A 19109-nucleotide genomic window follows, 5' to 3' on the forward strand; every position below is an offset into this window, starting at 1 on the left:
CAAGACATTATAACTAAAATAATACCTGTTCAGAAAAGACCCTGAATTTATTCTTTGATCTGGAGTACAACTATATTCATTTATGACTTGTGAGCATGAGGAAGGGGAACACCACAATCAGAAGTAAACTGTGGAAATCCTTACCGTGAAATTGAGGCAGAAAGTCTCCTCAATATCTTCCCCAGGGTAATCTAAAAGTTCTTGAAGACTCCTAGTCACAGAATAATAGAGAAAGGAAAAGAGGCACGTTAGACACTGTAATAGTGTTTCTACCTTAGTCATGTATCCAGATTGTTTGCAAGGAAAAACTAAAAGAAGATTCTAGAATAAACATAAGTCCAGACTGACAGAAAATTGTGTTGCTTATACCCTAAAATATATATATATATATATATATATATATATGAGGCAGGGGCTCCTCCTGGGTGGTTCAGTCAGTTGAGCATCCGACTCTTGGTTTCAGCTAAGGTCATAATCTCATGGTCCTGAGATCAACCCCGGCACTAGGCTCCATACTCAGGGCAGAGTCTGCTTGTTCCTCTCCCTCTGCTCCTCCCCCTGCTCTCTCTCCCTCCACCCTCTCTAGAATAAATACATAAAGTCTTAAAAAAAAAAAAAAAGATGCCGGATCTGTAAGACATTCGTTAATTGTTCTCTTTTCCCACTGACAAGTCTTACTAAATTTATGAAGAAACTCAGAAAGATTTGTATCTGACACACTTGGGTTCTTTTAACTCTGATATTGCTTGGAAATCTAAATATGAGGATATGGTACTGGACTGGCCCTGCAGAATGTCTTCCTCCAGATGTATTAGACTAATCCTTCCATCATAAGAAAGCCACAAAGTTACCTTATCCACATAGGAATCTTTTTTTTTTTTTTAAGATTTTATTTATTTATTCATGAGAGAGAGGGAGAGAAGCAGAGACACAGGCAGAGAGAGAAGCAGGCTCCATGCAGGGAGCCCGATGTGGGACTGGATCCCAGGACCCCAGGATCACGCCCCAAGCTGGAGGCAGATGCTCAACCACTGAGCCACCCAGGCGTCCCTCCATGTAGGAATCTTAACAGCTTACTTGTCAATGCAAAGGGCTCTGTATGGTAAAGACACTCTATTACCTGCCACACTAATGAACACAACATATACTCTTAAAACAAGACTTACGTTTATGCGACAATGGTCATATCCTAGCTTTTAAGAGAATATGTTCTTGTAATCAAATCTCATCCACACTTCCTTCTTTAGTGAGCTCCACGTCCAATTCCATTAAGAGGTGCCCAGGAAGAAAATTCTTAGTGTGGAATTTAAATCCACTACCAATTAATCACCCAAAATCACTACTTCAAATAAATTCTTCTCAGTCAGGCTGGCTAAGTAAATCACACACTTCAACCACTCTCTAGCCTTCCTAAGGTACCCTAAAATTAACCCTGCCAGAGTTAATAACCCTTGGCTATTTTTCGATATTCCTTCTACATATTCTTTTCCTCTCTCTCTGGGTCCCCAACTCTCTCATCCTTTATGGTTTCTCAATATTGGTGTCCTACATGTGGTGTGGCAGTCTCACTGCCAGAGGGGACCTTAGAAACAACCCCTTCTCTATCTCCATCTTAAAATCGGTATTCTTCTTCCATAAAACAGGCTGTTCCTTCCTTTTAAACCCAAAGGATTATACTGTTTACAGAAATCCAAGGATATGGTGTTTTTTATATATCTGATCTTATGCTACCTGAAATCAAGGCAGAAAAACTCAGAATCAAAGGAGTTTTAAGAGCCAGAAAGAGAATAACATAAAAATATGACTCCACTACTCTGGAAAACAGTCTGGCGGTCCTTCAAAAGACTAAACACAGGACTACCATATGGCCCCAGCAATCCCACTCCTAAGTATACACCCAAGAGGAAAGAAGACTTATATCCACATAAAAACCTGTACAAGAATGTCCACGGTAGCATCATCTGTGACAGCCGAAAAGTGGGAACCATCAATTTCCATCAGCTATCAACCAATGAATGGATGAACAAAATGTCATACATATGGATATCCAATGGATTATTATTTGGCAACAAGAAGAAATTCAATACTGATACATGTTACAACATGGATGGAACTTGAAACTATGCTGTGCCAAAGAAGCCAGCCACAAAGGAACACATATTACATGACTCCACTTATATGAAATAATCAGAATAGGCAAGTCTACACAGACAGGAAATAGATTAGCTATTGTCTAGGGCATGGGGGATGACAACTAAGGAGGACCAGGTTTCTTTATCAGGCAAGACTCTAAAACTGTGGTGACAGCTACACAATTCTGACAATACTAGAAGTCACTGAATCATATACTTCAAGCAGGTGGATTGTATGGTACATAAATTATATCTCAATTAAATTTTTTTTAAATGCTCTCTTTTCAGTCCTTCCTTCCTCTGTATTTCTGGATCATGACAAATCTCTGAGTCTTTATCTTTTGTTCAGAATAAGGAAAGCTGAGATTACCTTGTACCCCTGGGCAACCACGACCTGCCTTTCCCTTTTCCTTTGCCCCCTCTGCCTTCAGAGTGCCACAGGCAATGCCTCAAGCAAGGAGTAGTGCACCTGCATCTCGAGAGCCTAACCATATGGGTTGATAAACTCAAGCTTATGCATGTGGTATTTCCAACCCTTAATCCCTATGTCAGAGGCAGCCAGAACAGTTGCCCACACCGGTCTGCCCATCTTCTAGCTCTGTACCTTCCTTCAGTGGGTGACAGCTCCTTTAGGTCTTCCAAGCCAGGCTTTACATTCAGTAACTTCTTGTAGAGAGCCAACGGGAAGTGGAGGTCAACCACAGTGGAGTTGTAGATGGCTAGTCCACAGGTTATGCCAATCAAGTGAAACCAATTGTGCTCTACAAAACACTTTTCAGTACATACACAAACATGTTAAAAAAAAAAAAAAAAGAAATGCAATGCTTGCAGCCCTCAAAACACTCTGCCATTTGCCTCACAATTTTTTCAGTATTAAAAGAATAAAGACCTCATAATATTTAATTACCTTCTGAAGCAGAGAAACACCCTGACAAAAGTTCAATTATCCCACCAAAAACTGCAACATAGACAAAGTTAAGCAAGTCACAGCTCATCTACTAACACAGAGAATACTGTATAATCTTCTAGAGCAACACTGTCCAATAGGATTTTCTGCAATGGTGGAAACAGTCTTCACTGTGTGTCATACTGCAGCCACTAGCTATACCTACTGAGCACCTAAAATGTGGCTAGCACAACTTTGGAAATAAATCTTAAATATTTCATTTTAATTAACTAAAATTTAAATATAAATAGCTACATGTGGCTAATGGCTACCTTTTTAGAAGAGGGCAGATCTAGGGAGAAAACTCCAATAGAAAAAAAGAACTAAATTATAGTTTGGTTAAAATTAGATGCCATTTAAAGCTTAGCTCTCCTACTGAATTTTCAAAAAGTGTGTACATGTATCTGTGTAAGTATTTACACTCATACCACCATTATTATTAATGTAAGACATACCTGACTACCACTTCCTACATGTCATAAAACTCATTTCTTCACCATGCTGTGTTCTTTTTATCCTTCAAAGAATAATAAAACCTGGATCCTACCTACTAGAAAAGGAAATAGGGCTGACGGGTGACAAAACACATGAGATCTTGGCAACAAGTGAAAAATGAAGACTAGATACATTACTTAGATTGTTTACATTATCTTTGCTATACTACCCTTTATAAAGTCAGAAGTCAAGGGATCGGTGTGACCACAAAAAGAAAGTCTAACACAATCCATCTGTTTAATTGCAGTATCACTAACTTACCGTATCTGAAAACCACAAGAGATTTGAATCCTGATAGTAGGTAAACATTCCATAGATAGGATTCAAAAGTTCTTTTAACAGTAAAAGAAAGAACTCCTTTGTAACACCACCAGCATCCACTGCTTCTTCACCATCAAAGATTACCTTAAAATAATGAAAGTAAAATTAATACTTCAGGAAAATCTTTGATGTTTTATCTTTTTTCAGCAAACTCTTTCCAAAGTCAGGACAAAGGAAGAAATATATAACAGAGAACACATTAATGCAATGAAAACTGCAAGGTGTATGTGCTGATTATTAACACTTAAAGACACACAAAATTTCTACTAGGTACTCCAAGGGATATAAAGGAAGTCAGAAGTTTACCATCTATTTGGGGCAGTAAGGCAAACATAAGAGAGTCAACTGAAGAATATATTTTCTTTTAAAGATGTTATTTACTTGAGAGAGAGAATGAGAGAGTATGAACAGGAGGAGGTGCAGAGAGAGGGAAAAGCAGACTCCCTGCTGAGCAGGGAACCCAATGCAGGGCTCCATCTCAGAACCCTGAGGTCATAACCTGAGCCAAAGGCAGCAGAATTGACTGAGCCACCTGGGTGCTCCTATATTTTATTTTCAGAGAGTCAAATATATTGAGAGGTTCATGTCCAGACACACAGAGAAAAGCAATGATTAAACTGAGTAAAGGAACACTTTCTTTTTTCTGAAGAGATCTCTCAGTGGGGCTCTTGAAGTAACTGATGCTTATGGAAGGAAGGAGAACATTCTAAGGAGGTAGAGACTTGGGTTCTGTGAGGGCTATAATCAGATCTATACAGGGCATCCTGGACCCACAAGGATTATCACAGTAACAGCTACAGCAAGCCAACAAATGAGACAGAAAGCCAAATGAGATTTATTGAGAGTTTGTTACATGCCAGCATTTAAACTCTATTAACTTAATCCTCAGAACAGCCTCATTCGTAGGGATTGCTATTACCATCCTCACTTTATAGGCAAAGACTCAGACACAAGCTAAAACTAGCATTTGAAAAAGTATATCCTTGTGGTTGAGTTCCCGGCTGCTAAGAGCAGGACAGAAGCAAAGGTGGGGACAGACACCAGGATTCTGATGCCAGGGAAATACTTAACTCAGATGTGCTGCGAAGCAGTAAGTGTCTCATCTGGTTACTGATTGAAAACAGGGGACAAAGGGAGGCCCCCTTTTTCTGCAATATCAAAAATCTAACACAGAAGTTCCTGGGAGAACTCCCAGGCAGACTGAGGAGACCAATGCCCCTCATAGGATGTTCTGGAAAGGGTGACAATGGCATGGAGACCATCAATTTCTTGCCTACTACCTTTTGGAAATCAGAGTTTACAATAGGAATGGCAACAGAGACCTGGAAATCATCTGAAATGAAAAATAAAGGGCTTAAGAAAATTATTTCAAATAATCCATTAAACACTAATCGAACACTTACTGTGTGCCAAGCATTGTGCTAAGCCCTGGGAATACAATAAGTAGTGACACAAATACATAGTCTAAGAAGAAAGAAAAAATTTAATTCAGTAATTTCAGGGAACTAAGAGTGTCTATTATGATAGGTCAACAGCTTCCCAGACAATTGCACTACCTTTCCATTCTACATTTTTTCTTCTTTCTCTTCAATATTTGACAACCAAAGACTTCCTGGATGCTGACTTGATAGTTTCACCTAGCTGAACCTTTAGTTTTGCTCTTGTTTCTGGTAGAGGTGGGGTAGATACACCCAAGAGTGGATGAAGAAAGCCCTATGATCCCTAAAGTAATCCACCGGCATTCTTAGTGTATGTTATGTTGAGATGTTCTGTTTGATGATTTGACAGAAGGAGGTGATTAAATTCTTTTAAAATGAATGAAATAATGAATGGTTGTACTCCACAATTTTAATAATAAGACCTTTGCTGTTTCATCGACATTATTTAAAGAAAACCCTGGAAATATTTAGAGGAATAAAATGAAGGGCTCACTTTGAGAGGCTTTTTCAAATCAATATCAGAATGAATGCTCAGCTCTCTTAGGGCATCTCCAACGAGGTTGTTCCTGCGAACGTGAAGGACCAGGAAGGGGCTTCTGGCCAGCAGAGGCTCCAAGGTGAGAAGCATGAAGACATTCTGCAAGTTAGCTCCATTGACCGCCACCTGGAACAGCAGACCCAGGAACACAATTACTCAGAGTACACGTGTGAGTGTGGATGGGACAGCAGCCTGCTGTGCCTTCGGACCTGGGATGCGTAGGGAGCAGGCGGACTGCATCTCCATTTTGTTCTTTCTAATTTTTCCCCTTAACTTTTCCAGATTTTCTAAGTTACTCCTGTTTATAAAACACACAAATCTTCCTAATGTGAACCAAAAGAAACTAAATGAAACAGTTTATGAACCATATGACCCATAACCAGTTCCACGAAAATGACTGAGACCAGCTAATTAAGACTGAGGTAATTGTCAGAGTAGAAGAAACATGATGGAGAGTTGGTAAAAACCATGACTTTCAAAATGGCACTAAAGAAACCTAATTGTCATTTGTTAAGTAGCTTTTGTTCTTTGAAAACTCTTTACTTTCTCTGAAAAAACTTTAAATTAACAATATCATGGATAGGTCACTGTGAAAACAGACATATGTACCGGTGCACACAGAGAGTGAGAGCCGGAGAGAGAGAGGGATGAATAAGGTAATACACCAACAGGAACTGGTAGATTTGGATTATTAATTCATAAAATGCCTTTTCTCATCAAAACCAATTATATTTTATAATAAAACTGTATATTTAAAATAGACAAATCTCTGTAACTTAAGTTTTTATTCGATAAAGAATTACCAAGCTCCATTTAATTATTGCCCTATCTCTACCAGGGCAGCAAATGATGGCCTGCAGACCAAATCCAGCCCACTGCCTGTTTTTATACAGCTCTTAAAATAACAATTTTTTTTCATTTTTAAGTAATTGGAAAACATGAAAAAAAATGTTCACAAGTGAAAATTATATAAAACTCAAATTTCAGTGTACAGAAAATTATACTGGAAAAATGCCGTGCTCATTCATTCACTTATTGTCTATCACTGCTTTCTGTGTTACAACATGAAATAGTTGAATAGTTGAGATAGACTGCATGGTCCACAAAGACTAAAATATTTACTATATGGCCCTTTATGAAAATGCTTGCCAACCCCTGATCCGGGTAAACATGCATTCATGTATGTGTGTTATACTCAACATAAAATTGCTGAAAAAACTTATAATAGTTCTAAAAAGTTACAATGGCCCTGTTATACCCTCTCCTGTTATTAAAAGTTACAACTAAATGCTCAGGATGAAGAAAACACAGTAAGAAGAGGAAATTATTTTTAAAATATGATACCTGCATCTGTAGTTCAGCATCAGTCTGCAACATTTTGGTCTTGGCTTGGGCATCAAAGATGAAAGGGTAGGAACAAAGTGTTACAGTATCCTAGAATAAAACATATTATTGGCAATATAATAATGTTCCATAGAGAATACTGCTGGAAAAGTATATAAGTAAATGAAAAAAGGATCATTTACCTGTATTATAGATGGTCTAGTCTTCTGGATAAAGAAAAATAAAAAGTTTCTTACTTGGATTGTAAAACCTGAACTTTCTACCCCTTGCAAATATAAAATATAAGTAACAAAACATATAATCAATCCGACTATTTGGTCATGCAGAGAGTAAACACCATTTGAATGGCTGATTAGATTTCTGATGGAACAGACCAGATGTTTTGATGGGTATAGACTGAGAAAAAATATAAAAACAATTAAAAAAATTTTAAGAGACCTTTAATGACCAGTTCACTGATTCCATAATTTATAGCATTAATAGAATGCTCTTTTATAAAAATCTAATTCCAAAACAGAAGCTTTACAATCTTTACTTCAGACACTAATTTTGTTGGGTAAAATGGATGATACAGACTGCATTTTACTTGTTACATCTCCTTACACACACACACACACACATACACACACACACACACAATTGTTATGATTAGGAAAAGCAAATATTTAGAAACCTGTCGCTGACTTAGCACTTAGACCAGAGCTTAACCTATAGAAGATATTCCAGCAATATGTGAAAAAATCTAAATAAAATTTTGAGGACAGGAATAACAATCACAAAAGAAACATATCTATAAGGTTTGTTACCATTTCATTTACCAAGAAAAAAATTTTTTTTCTGAAAGTTGTTAGATTATGTAACATTTATTGATTTAATAGAAACAAAACCATCAACAATATACATTCTATTGATCTGTAGCAGTATTTCTCAAATAGAAAACTGCAGACTTATTCTCAGAGATTTGAGAGTGCTCTATGAATTTTTAAAAATTCTGTGGGTTCTTTAAAATGACATTCTAAACAAAATTAATGAAAATGCATGAATAACCTCCTTATGATGATATTCACTTATTTTAATGATTGCACTGGTACCACATTATATATACTTGTCGAAGGGAAATGAAAAAGAAGAAAAGCAGTCTTCCTTTGTAAGTGATGCATCTGTGCCCAAGAAAAGGCCAGAGTAGTCCAGGCCTACTGCATGAAGGAAGGTTTAATAGCTTCTGAAAAGAGAACAGAGCTGAGTCATCCCAGGGCTGACAGGCCAGGGAACTCAGGCACCCACGGCCTGGGAGCTGGCAGTTCCTCTCCACAATGCAATGGGTTTCAATAAGACATTTCTGCTGCAATATTTAATCATGAGGTGAATATGCATTTTATTGATTTTAGAGTTGTCTGTACTTCAATTTGCAGATTTGGTTTGGTTCTGTAATTGTTTAAAGGCTACTGAATAAGAAGTGTATAACTACCTCCTTTTGTGTTTGTGTGTATTCGATAAAATCATTTAATAGCAATTTTCATTAAAATCCATCCTGCTAATCCTTTGGAACTAGGTTCCTTTAGAGACCTCAGAACATTTCTGTAAACTAAGAAACCCTAACTGGAGAGATGATTCTAGTCCAGTGAGACAAGGTATGGAATCAAGCATATGTAAGCCAGGCTAATTTGGCTCATTCTCATTATCTATATATCTAATTACTTTGAATTTAGGAATTGTAATCACTAAAATTTTAAGAAGTCCGCACACCATAAAACAGCACTTCACAAAGTGATCTTCTAAGTCTAGGTACCTGAAGTAGAAGCATCCTAGGGAAGGGAGTTTACAAGCTGTGGCAATATGCAGAATTTTCTAATGTTTCTCTCAGAATAGATTATTTAATCTAAGCATTATTTGTTTATTCTCAAGAGAAAAGAGATCTTTAACATGTGTTGGTCTATAAAGCACAATAAAGTTTTGAACACTTCAAATGTAAAATGACTGCGATAGAAAGGACCACAGTGACTACAAAAACAGTTGTTGGCATTACAGCATCCCAACATACTTAGTATTCAGAGATACTGGTATTTTTGTTAGAACAGTATAGCGATTTCAGACATCAGTCAGCAGTTCTGTCTGTTGATCCTGGCTCTCTCCAGGCCCACTGCAGTTTTCCAACTATTCTGCTGCCCTATTGCTGAAAACCCCACAAGCCCTCCCAGGCCCCTCAGACATCTACCTCCTCAGTCCTGGTCCCTCCCCTCGCCCCTTACCAGATGCCTTCACCCCTGCAAGAGCCCAGTTTTGGAAGTAGGCTGATGTCTCTTTTGCAGAAGGACAGAAGTTAAATTGAGGGCAAGGTTACTATCCTCTCAGGTAGGGGGCTGCAAAAAAATCCAGAACTGCCTGAGTTAGGAACCATAGCCAAGGCCAGTTGATGGTCGATAGAACTCTCCTCCCTCCAGGGGAGGGCTACAGTGCCAGGTCTAAAGGAGGCAAAGGAAGGAAGGCTCTTCAGTCAAAAGAAGGAACAGACCAATATGAAGGTATATTTATTTTTATTTTTCAAGATTTATCCATTTACTCTAGAGAGACAGTGAGAAAGTTGGAGGTGGGGAGGGGCAGAGGGAGAGAGAATCCCAAGCAGATTCCCGGCTGAAAACAGAGCCAGATGCAGGGCTCAATCTCATGACCCAAGCTGAAATCAAGAGCTATTTGCTTAATTGACTGAGCCACCCAAGAGCCCCTATAAAGGTCTACTTACATATAGAAAGTCTATAATTTTGTATTAGTCTGTGTGTTTTTGTACTGAAATATAATTATTTGATTTCACAGATTTTTACTTTGTAAATGCTAAATATTTTAGAAATGTTATTAGTACTGGCATTTCTGTATTACATAACATAAATGTTCAAAGAGCAGCATTATGATTTTACTCTATGGCTGCTCTCCCTAACCTAGAAGGATGTGTACAAACTGTTAAGATATGAGATCCTGTCAGGGAGGAGGGGCATCCACTCCCCCCAAAACGAGTCTAACAAACATAAAACTAGCAAAGTATTAGTGATGGATATTTCAAGTGTTCCTTCTTGAAACGGGGTTATGCGGCAACCTTATCTCACTTTCAGAAGTGTATTAAACAGGGGATCCCTGGGCGGCTCAGCGGTTTAGCGCCTGCCTTTGGCCCAGGGCATGATCCTGAAGACCCGGAATCAAGTCCCACATCAGGCTCCCTGCATGGCGCCTGCTTCTCCCTCTGCCTAGGTCTCTGCCTCTCTCTCTCTCTCTCTCTCTGTCTCTCATGAACAAATAAAAAAAAACACAAAAGTGTATTAAACAGAAGCACCAAAAAAGCATATGGTGCAGAATGAGGTAGTTGGGAATATCCTTTTCTTCTTTTTTTAATTCCAAATCAACATTTCCTAAGTGTGGCTGTGGCTGGGGACAGGAAGTACTGTACAAACCCGTGCGGCATGAGGAGAACACCACACAACTAACACTGCCTTGGGGCCTGCCACCAGGCGTGCCTGCAGGACCACAAGCAAATCTGGTTTCCCAGCATCACTGCATACTGAGGCAAAATAGTTGTGGTGTCTCGCCCATGCACAACCCAGTACCTGAAGCCAAAACACTGTCCCCATGGGACACATCCAGCAAGATGTCAAGTGGATTCTAGTTTTTACCTCTGAAGCATTTACTCTGTGTCACTGACTTTCTCCCTTGTGCTGCCCTCTGTGGGAGCCCACAAAGTCACTCATTCTACGTGCTCTTTGGTTTTCAAGTTTAGAAGATGGTGGTTTATTAACTAAAATAAACAAACCACTACCACTTCTTTAAAATGAGCAAATATCAGAGCACCTGGGCAGCTCAATCAGTTAAGTATCAGGGTCCTGAAATGGAATCCCACATCATGCTCCACACTCAATGTGGAGTCTGCTTGTCCCTCTCTATGCTCCTTCCTTTGCTTGCTTTCTCTCTCTGGAATAATTTTTTTTTTAATCTTTAAAACAAACAAAATCAGGCACTTTAGAATGTTCCTTTTGTGCTCCATAGTCCTTTACACATAAGTGTTACACAGTTTTGTAATGCCTTTTTCACTGCTGCCTCTGCACTGAATACCCCCACAGAGGTAGCCACCACGTGCTATACATGTTTCCATCCCTAGTGACCAGCAGGCTCATGACATACAGGTGCCCAAGAGCTGCTTACTGAAAAATAGTTATTGAGGGCTTATTATATATGCCACACACTAAGTACTCTGCCAAGTAAAGCCTTTGCATGCTTTATCCCATCTAATTCTCATGATAGTGTCATAATTCTTATTTACAAATAAGGACATCAAGACTATAGAAATTAAGTAACTTGTTCAAGGTAACAAAGGTAGGCCACCATTGAGATCTGAATCCAGTTCTTTTTGACTACAACATGTGCTCTGAATTATATGCTAGACTGCCTTGGCTACTACCACGCTAAAAATTCAACATGTAAAGCTATTTATTATGGTGTATATACACGCATATGCACACACACATGCAAGCACACAGGAATATTATTCAGCCATAAAAAAGAAGGAAATTCTGCCATTTGCAACAACATGTGTGAACGTGAAGGGCATTATACCAAGTGAAATGAGCTAAACAGAAAGACAAATACTATATGGTATCACTTCTGTGTGGAATCTAAAAGAAAGCCAAAGTTGCTCACTTAAGTACTGCCATTCACAGACTGCAATCATGATAAGCTACATTTCTAACACCAGCAACAGCTTTTTCAGTGGCGAAAAGAATTAGCATTCATTAGAGGTATTCTATTCAGCATCCAGTCACAGAAAGGGTAGATTCAAAGTCAGAAGAATTGACTTTTATGAAGCTAACTAAATTGCTTAAGCAATTGGAAAAATTGTTTAACTTCTCTGGGCCTCCAATTCCTCACCTAAAAACAAAACAACCTAAATAATTCATAAAGCTTATTTCAGCTCTTAACATTTTATTATCCCATGACTAATTACTCACGAGTTGATAAAACAGAAAAGCTTTTTACAATTTCTAAATTAACAGGTGAAAGCAGAATTCATTGTTAGCTTGCATGTTAAATTTCCCATGTAAACCTAACTTAGAAGATTCGACCCCATTTTTATTGAAGAGTATTTTGTTTTATCAAGGTTATCATAAAGCTCATTAAAAACACATTATTGTGTCCAGCCCTGATCATCTATTATTTGACAAAGAAAATAATCTTCTAAGTTAAATAAACCTATTTACAGGCCTTGCTATTACATACTGATACGGACCTCCAAAAATGCTACATGGAAAAATACTGCCTCAGTGTTGGTGATGAATCTGTTAAACTGGCAAGGAGTCACATCCAATGTATCTGCCGCATATTACTTCACTAAATACAGTAACCAAATCATCATTCTGTTTCTTGACATAACTCAATTTTACACTTACTCCACAGATAGAAGGTCCTAAAAACCCTTGCATAGATCCCAAGCCAGTCTGCAATCAAACTGAGAACTTCTTCCCAAGTCATGGTGGCAGGCAGGAATCCACAACCCCTTGCATGGTATATCTAACATATGGTGACAGCTAGGTCAAGGATATGTGACATCTTCATACCCAAAATCCCAAATCAGAGGTGGCCTTCAGAGTTTAGGAGCCAACATAAGACACTGAAGAAAGCTAGCTAATAGAAGATGGTAATTAGCAAATGATCCTTTCCTCAATGTCAAAATCAAGTGGCAGTGGGGACTGTGCCACATATAAGCCTCGTCTAAAGAGCCACTATTGAACTCCAGCCAATTGATACCATCTGGGAGGACAAGTTATGTTGCCAGATCTTCCAAGTTTCAAGAAAAGATAGAAATTCATTTTACGCATCTTGACGTTTTTGTGGTAAAAGACACACAACATAAGGTTTGCCATCTTTACCATTTTTAGGTATATAATTTAGTAGTGTGAACCGTATTCACATTATTTTGCAGCAGATCTCCAGAACTTCTTCATCTTGCAAAACTCAAGTTCTCTCCTTACTAAACAACTCTCCACTGCCCTTAAGCCCCAGCAACCATCACCCTACTTTCTGCTTCTATAGCTATGACTACTTTAGATACTTTTTTAAAATGTTGGCAACTAATTAAGATTTGTGCCATTCTCACTGACTACCCATTTATGACTCCTTACTGACCGTTTATGATTTCTCAAAGCACTTCCAAGATTCAAGAATGCAAAGCCAAAACACTGTGACATTAACACCAAAATGAAGGACAAATTATAGGGCTCAGATGTGCTCCTCTTACCTTTATTTGTACTCTTTTTTTTTTCTTTATTTGTACTCTGAGAAAAGACTAAAGCTTTAAAATATGCTTTACATGAATTCTTACCATGCCTGCTTGATGCAAGAACCACATGAGGTAGTCTTCCTGAATGTCCACAAGGTTGGAAATCTCAGGAATGTAAAATGTATCATATTCCACATGCTTCACTTTGAGATTTACCTAATAAAGAACAAAATAAGGAAAACTGAAACCCAGACAACTGAAAAGGGGCTCTCCACGGACAACCTCAGTAGGACATTTGAGCCTACCATCTATTATTCACCCCTCTCCCCACTGGCTCCTCTCTATGCTCACCTTATATAATTTCTCCAGGAGCTTGAGAGCTGCTGTAATATAATTGTTAAACAGTACAGGAATTAAGAATGTCTTTCTTCCTCTCAGTAGATAAACGACTGCACCTTTATAGAGGTTTACCAGCTTCATGAAATATTTTGGGCATACCTGAGACCACCAATTATCTTTAGAAAGAAAGAAAAGACATATTTCAATATGTATCCTTGATCAAGTATTTATGTCTTCTGCCTGCTAGCTAAAAACTGCTCCAGCTAGAATATGAACATTAGTCTAAAATACAGTTTCCCAAGACTGATTTTAAAAAGAATCCATTAAAGCATTTCTGGAAAGAGCAGGAACTGTACAAGAATCATCCCTAGAGCTTTTTTTTTTTTTTTTTTGGTAAAGCTTGATCTGATTTTTCCTCAAAGACTCATTCAGAAGCTAAAATTTCAATTCCAAAAAGGTCCATGTAAATAAGATGCTAAAGCACATGTTGTGGGCAAAAGCACTCAGATATCATCATCCTTGCTGCCCTCAACTCACCCTCTATTTACATCCTGTACCAGGGATACAAGCAACCACACACCTGTGAAAGCAGCACCAGTATGGCAACTGTGCCTTCCCTTCAAGAAGCATAATTAGTTGAAAACTACTATTTCTGTTATTTCCCCAAACTATGATGTCTCATAACCAGACAAGAAGGCTATACTGGTGTTTATTTGTCAGAAATAAATTCAGCCATACTGAAATACTTAAAGGATGAACTGATAGGGTGCCTACGATTTTTAAAAAATATTTCAGCAAAAATAAAAAGGTGGTGGTAGGGGGGAACACATAAAATAAAAACAGCAAAATATTGAGAATCATGAATTTCTGTGTGAGTGGGTACCTGCAGTGTTTTCTGTACTTTGGGATATTCTTTTACATTTAAATTTCTTTATTTAGAAGTTAAAAACAAGTGTAGAGCTGAACAACTCTGATCTCTTTGTGCTAGCCCACCTGGAAAAAATTTAAATTACAAAAAGACCCAAACTTAAATGTCAGTAATATTCCTTTGGAGACTGCCATCTCTCCACCTCATAGTCTACTAGAATACCTGAAAAAATATGCTCCAGTTGAAAAAAAAAAAAAAATGCTCCAAAGGGCTTTGATCTTAAAAAAAAAAAAAAAAAAAAAAAAGAAAGAAAGAAAAACTAACATATTCCTAGTGCTTTCATTAGTCTTTCTGTTTTTGTATCTTCTGCAAAGGTGGAAACAATACGGAAATACAGAAAAGCCGGTATTCCATCCTCAGGAATAAAAGTCTCTTTACTCATGGGGAGACAGACTCAAGTAACAACCCAATCCACATGGGACGCAGAAGTTACTGAGTTGCAATGAACACCTAAAAAAAATTTACCAAGGGAAAAAAATAGGAAAAAGCCAGGTGACAGATTTTCTGCACTTGATTAATAAAAACATCTTAGGCGCTACTCCCATGAAAGACACTCTCCAATTCACTGAGGAACGGAAGGTTCTTATCTCAGCAAAGTGTCCGTGGCCTGCAAAAATCAGGGTGGACTCAACTGTCCTAAAAAAGAAAAACAGAACAAACATTTGGTAAGTCTCCTCTAGGTAATTTTCTTCCTCTCCTCTTTTGGAGACCTGCGCATCACACCAAACTGTTCATTTCACTCCCACCCCCTAAATTAGGTATAGGAGAAAGAGCAACAGATGGACACTACATTTTGAGGCACTATTAACTACTAGCAAATGTAGGAGGTGAAAAAATAAAGTTGGATAATCTAACCTTGTGAATATTTAAAAATCAAGATTAGTCTGGAGTGAATCATTTCAAATAACCTAAATAATGGTTCTATTTGCTCATATTGCAAATATGGTGAGTTAGAAGACAGCAACAAAGAAAAGTAAGATTTGAACGTTAAGCATATGAAAATGGCAACAGATTCTTGGATCTCAGTCCACTGAGAGCCAGTGGTCACACCAATAAAATAAAAGTCCAAAACCACTGGTATTGAGTTTCGCAAATTCACCTAGTACTTTGCTAGGGTTTGTATCCAGCCGCAGAATGGCCATAGCCAGGGGAATAGTCAACGTTATATAATACTTGGAATCCTGGAGCAGAGGGAATTCAGGTAGTATTAAATAGATTCTCATGGCTTCAACATCTGGTGGTGAACTCGACAACTGAGGAATCAGGCAACTTTCAAAGCTGTTCAAGATCTGTATGAGAGAAAAGAATACTGAGAAATTCTAACATGCATAAGATCTAGTTACCTTATCTCTAAATTCACAAGTTCTTTGATAGACTCTCAACTGCCATTCACTCAGTATACACTGAGAACCAATCATGAGCAGACACTGGAGGTGCTCAGGAGATACATCAGTGGAATGAAAGGCCAAAGATCCCCATGCATGCAGACCTTGCTCTAGAAGCATATTTCCTTGGAAAGATTTAAGCTAAGAAGAAAGTTAAAGGTAGGTCAAATTCCCAAAGTGAGAATTTCAGAGTTAAGATTTATACAAGATTTTTGCCTTTTTATCTTACTCTTTTGTTTCTCTTGAAAGCTGTATTACTGCACACAAAAATGCATTTTAAAAATATATACTCTGTAAATGTAAAGAACTTACCTGCTCTAGAATCATTGAGTGCTGAGAGCTCATTAACTTCTCAAATAACACTCTCGTTGAGTTCAGGTCAATCCCAGGGATTTTGGGACTTGTTTTAAAATGTTCATCAATTCTAAACAAAAAATTTTAAAGTGTGTAATAAAAGAAAAACAAAGCAAACACTCTAATAGAAATTAGAAAAGGGAAACAAAATAGTCTGTCCATACTGATTGGATTTAAATTTGACCTGGTAGACAAGCTGCATAAAAATGCCACACTTCAAAAAAGCCTAACAGAATCAAGCTCTGGAACCCTTTTTACAAGATGATCTTATATTTTTCAAGTGTTTTTTCCCTCAATTCAAAGTACAAGCAAGAATCATCATTTCACTTTGAGGTTATCCTGAAATTTAGAAGCAGAGTGTTATTTCCCTGATTTACTCTTGTATTTTTGCCTTTTTCTGTAATTGGGATGCACTGAACTAGATAGATGTGAATGCTGTACCAAGGTGCAAAAAACATTCCTGGTGTAAACTGGCCCACTCATCAACAAATGGCAGGTAGAACAAACCTCCTTGTTAAAAAGCTTTTCTTAATCAAGTATTTTTTTTAAAAATCAGAACGACAACAAAGACAAAGTTAATGTCTCTCTTAGTTTACACAAGGGATACAATTATATACACTCAGAGACTAATTTCACTGCTACTGTTTTTAACCTCCTAGCAACTAATCATTTTTTCTAACCTTAAAATTTTAGCCTTTTAGAGACTTAGAGAATGTCTCTTCTACGTTTCCACTCTTGAACATTACTGTATCTATTAATTACAAAAGAACTATCTGCAAAACAGGCTTCTGTTTATGAATAATGGACATATTCAAATAGTTTTAACACCATCTGACAGCAATGTTGTAATTTGTAAAAACATAAGTAGAGTTTCTAACATTGAAAAAAATCATAATTGTATTTATTAAAACCTAAATAATCAAATAAAGAGATGATTGGGCTTTGTTTGTTGGGTCTTTTGTTGTTGTTACTATAAAAATAAATCTACCCCAAACACACAAATTAATTCTAGTGTCCTTTATGAAAACCTTCCATATGCTTAGAGGTATTTTCTGCCATGCTGTTAAGAAAAAACAAAATATTTTATCTAAATGTATTTATGCTTTGTAAAAGTGGTCTTCACTTTAATTGGTTTCCTGTGAGGCATTTTGCAATTTTGCATAAGCTACATAAGCAGGAGTCCTGAAGTAGCACAGTTGGTCAAAAAAAAAAAAAAAAAGGCTTTACCCACATCTAAATGGAATTCATGATACTAAGGATGAATAACCTAACAAATCTGGCCAAGGACCATTCCCAACCTTCACAAAAGCTATCCGTCTAGAACAAGGTTTCTCAGCCTTGGTGCTATTGACTTTTGGAGCCAAATGATTCTTTGTTAGGTGGATAGGGTAGTGAAGTGCTTAGCAGCATCCTTGGTCTTTATCCACTAGGTGCCAGTAGTATACCTTCCCCCATTATAATAATCAAAAAATGTCACGAGACATTGCCAAATGTCCTCTCAGAAGATAAATCAGGTTGGTTGAAAACCACTGTTCTAAAAGACCAATGTTAGCACAATCCAGAACACTTTTCCCTGAAGGGAAAGGCTAAATATTAAATATGAAATAAACTGGATGAGCTCATTTCCACTCTCCTAATGATACAAGTAAATGACTTGGCAATCTCTAGCTGTAACTGAAGAGTTTCTGAAGTAACCTCTTGCAACCCAGTTAGGGACAAAATGTTTTGGTGGGGGAGGGAGTGAGATTCACACACAGAATTGAATTCTCAATCTTCTTGGGATTTCATCCACCTAGTCACTGGCAAAAACAGATGAGAAACGGTCATGACTTGGGATCACCAAAGATCAAAACTCATGACAAGAGCTTTGTGCTGCTTGAGATAGATACCCGAGGGGGACATTTACAGAAAAGATAAGGCCAGGCAAAGAAACACTATTTACTAGCTAGAAATTCAGCCCAAATGTAATTTATTGGTGAGCTGGCCTAGATCTGAGTCCAAGAAGCTCCTGAAGCTTCCTTGGAATATCCCCCTAAGCTCGCTCTTTTTGAGAAAAGAAAAACCTATAGGAAAGCAAGTCAATGAAACTGAGGAGATTACTTAGAGAATTAAGAATTTAAGAACAAATGCAGTATACTGTTGGGGGTAACATTTCAGAATACCCTAAGAAATCTTTCTATTGATTATTACATCAACTCCTTATGTGATAGTCTCTCTGCTAATCTGCTTCTTGGCCAACCAGGCATCAATCAGCATTGCCGTTCCTGACATCCTCTCATTCATCATTATTAGGTATTCCAATTTTTGCACAAATCATTAGCTTAGCCACTGAATTAAAGCCAACCACCATCAAAGAGAACAGAAGTCTTTCACGGCCTTTGCTGAGTATTTGCAATCACATATGGGTATTTTTTTAAGATTCTAAATCACTTACTTTTTTTCAAGAAAACTTCCATTCCAACAGGCTGCAGAAGATAATATCTGAACAACACCACTGCTCAGAAAGAAAAAGGTAGGCAAACCTTTAATAATTACCAATAAATGGTTATCCAAGCCTCAACAACAGGTTAGTCATCTATTCCAGGATTTCATTAATAGCTGCTCTTTCTTACCCAGATAAAGCCTTGGAAAA

The 19109-nt window shown here is 37.7% G+C and overlaps 1 protein-coding gene across 7 annotated transcripts in view; it reads right to left on the reverse strand.

The window, feature by feature from the left end:
* The window catches only part of HERC3 (HECT and RLD domain containing E3 ubiquitin protein ligase 3), a 112407-nt gene that overhangs the window by 28082 nt on the left and 65216 nt on the right, over nt 1-19109 (reverse strand). For 6 of the 7 annotated variants that reach the window (XR_008662837.1, XM_055313194.1, XM_055313195.1 and 3 more), the window contains 11 exons: nt 18912-18971; nt 16436-16547; nt 15838-16027; nt 13823-13986; nt 13574-13687; nt 7398-7421; nt 7216-7305; nt 5827-5997; nt 3835-3978; nt 2737-2903; nt 145-211 (listed from right to left, as the gene is read on the reverse strand). Coding sequence is in view for 6 of the 7 variants with exons in the window: in XM_055313194.1 (XP_055169169.1) it covers nt 145-211; nt 2737-2903; nt 3835-3978; nt 5827-5997; nt 7216-7305; nt 7398-7421; nt 13574-13687; nt 13823-13986; nt 15838-16027; nt 16436-16547; nt 18912-18971 (1303 nt within the window). In the remaining variant the exon portion in view is untranslated. The remainder of the gene's footprint in view (nt 1-144; nt 212-2736; nt 2904-3834; nt 3979-5826; nt 5998-7215; nt 7306-7397; nt 7422-13573; nt 13688-13822; nt 13987-15837; nt 16028-16435; nt 16548-18911; nt 18972-19109) is intronic. The other variant, XM_055313197.1, reaches the window with a different exon arrangement.

Source organism: Nyctereutes procyonoides, unplaced genomic scaffold (genome assembly GCF_905146905.1).
Source record: "Nyctereutes procyonoides isolate TBG_1078 unplaced genomic scaffold, NYPRO_anot_genome, whole genome shotgun sequence".
NCBI lineage: Eukaryota > Metazoa > Chordata > Mammalia > Carnivora > Canidae > Nyctereutes > Nyctereutes procyonoides.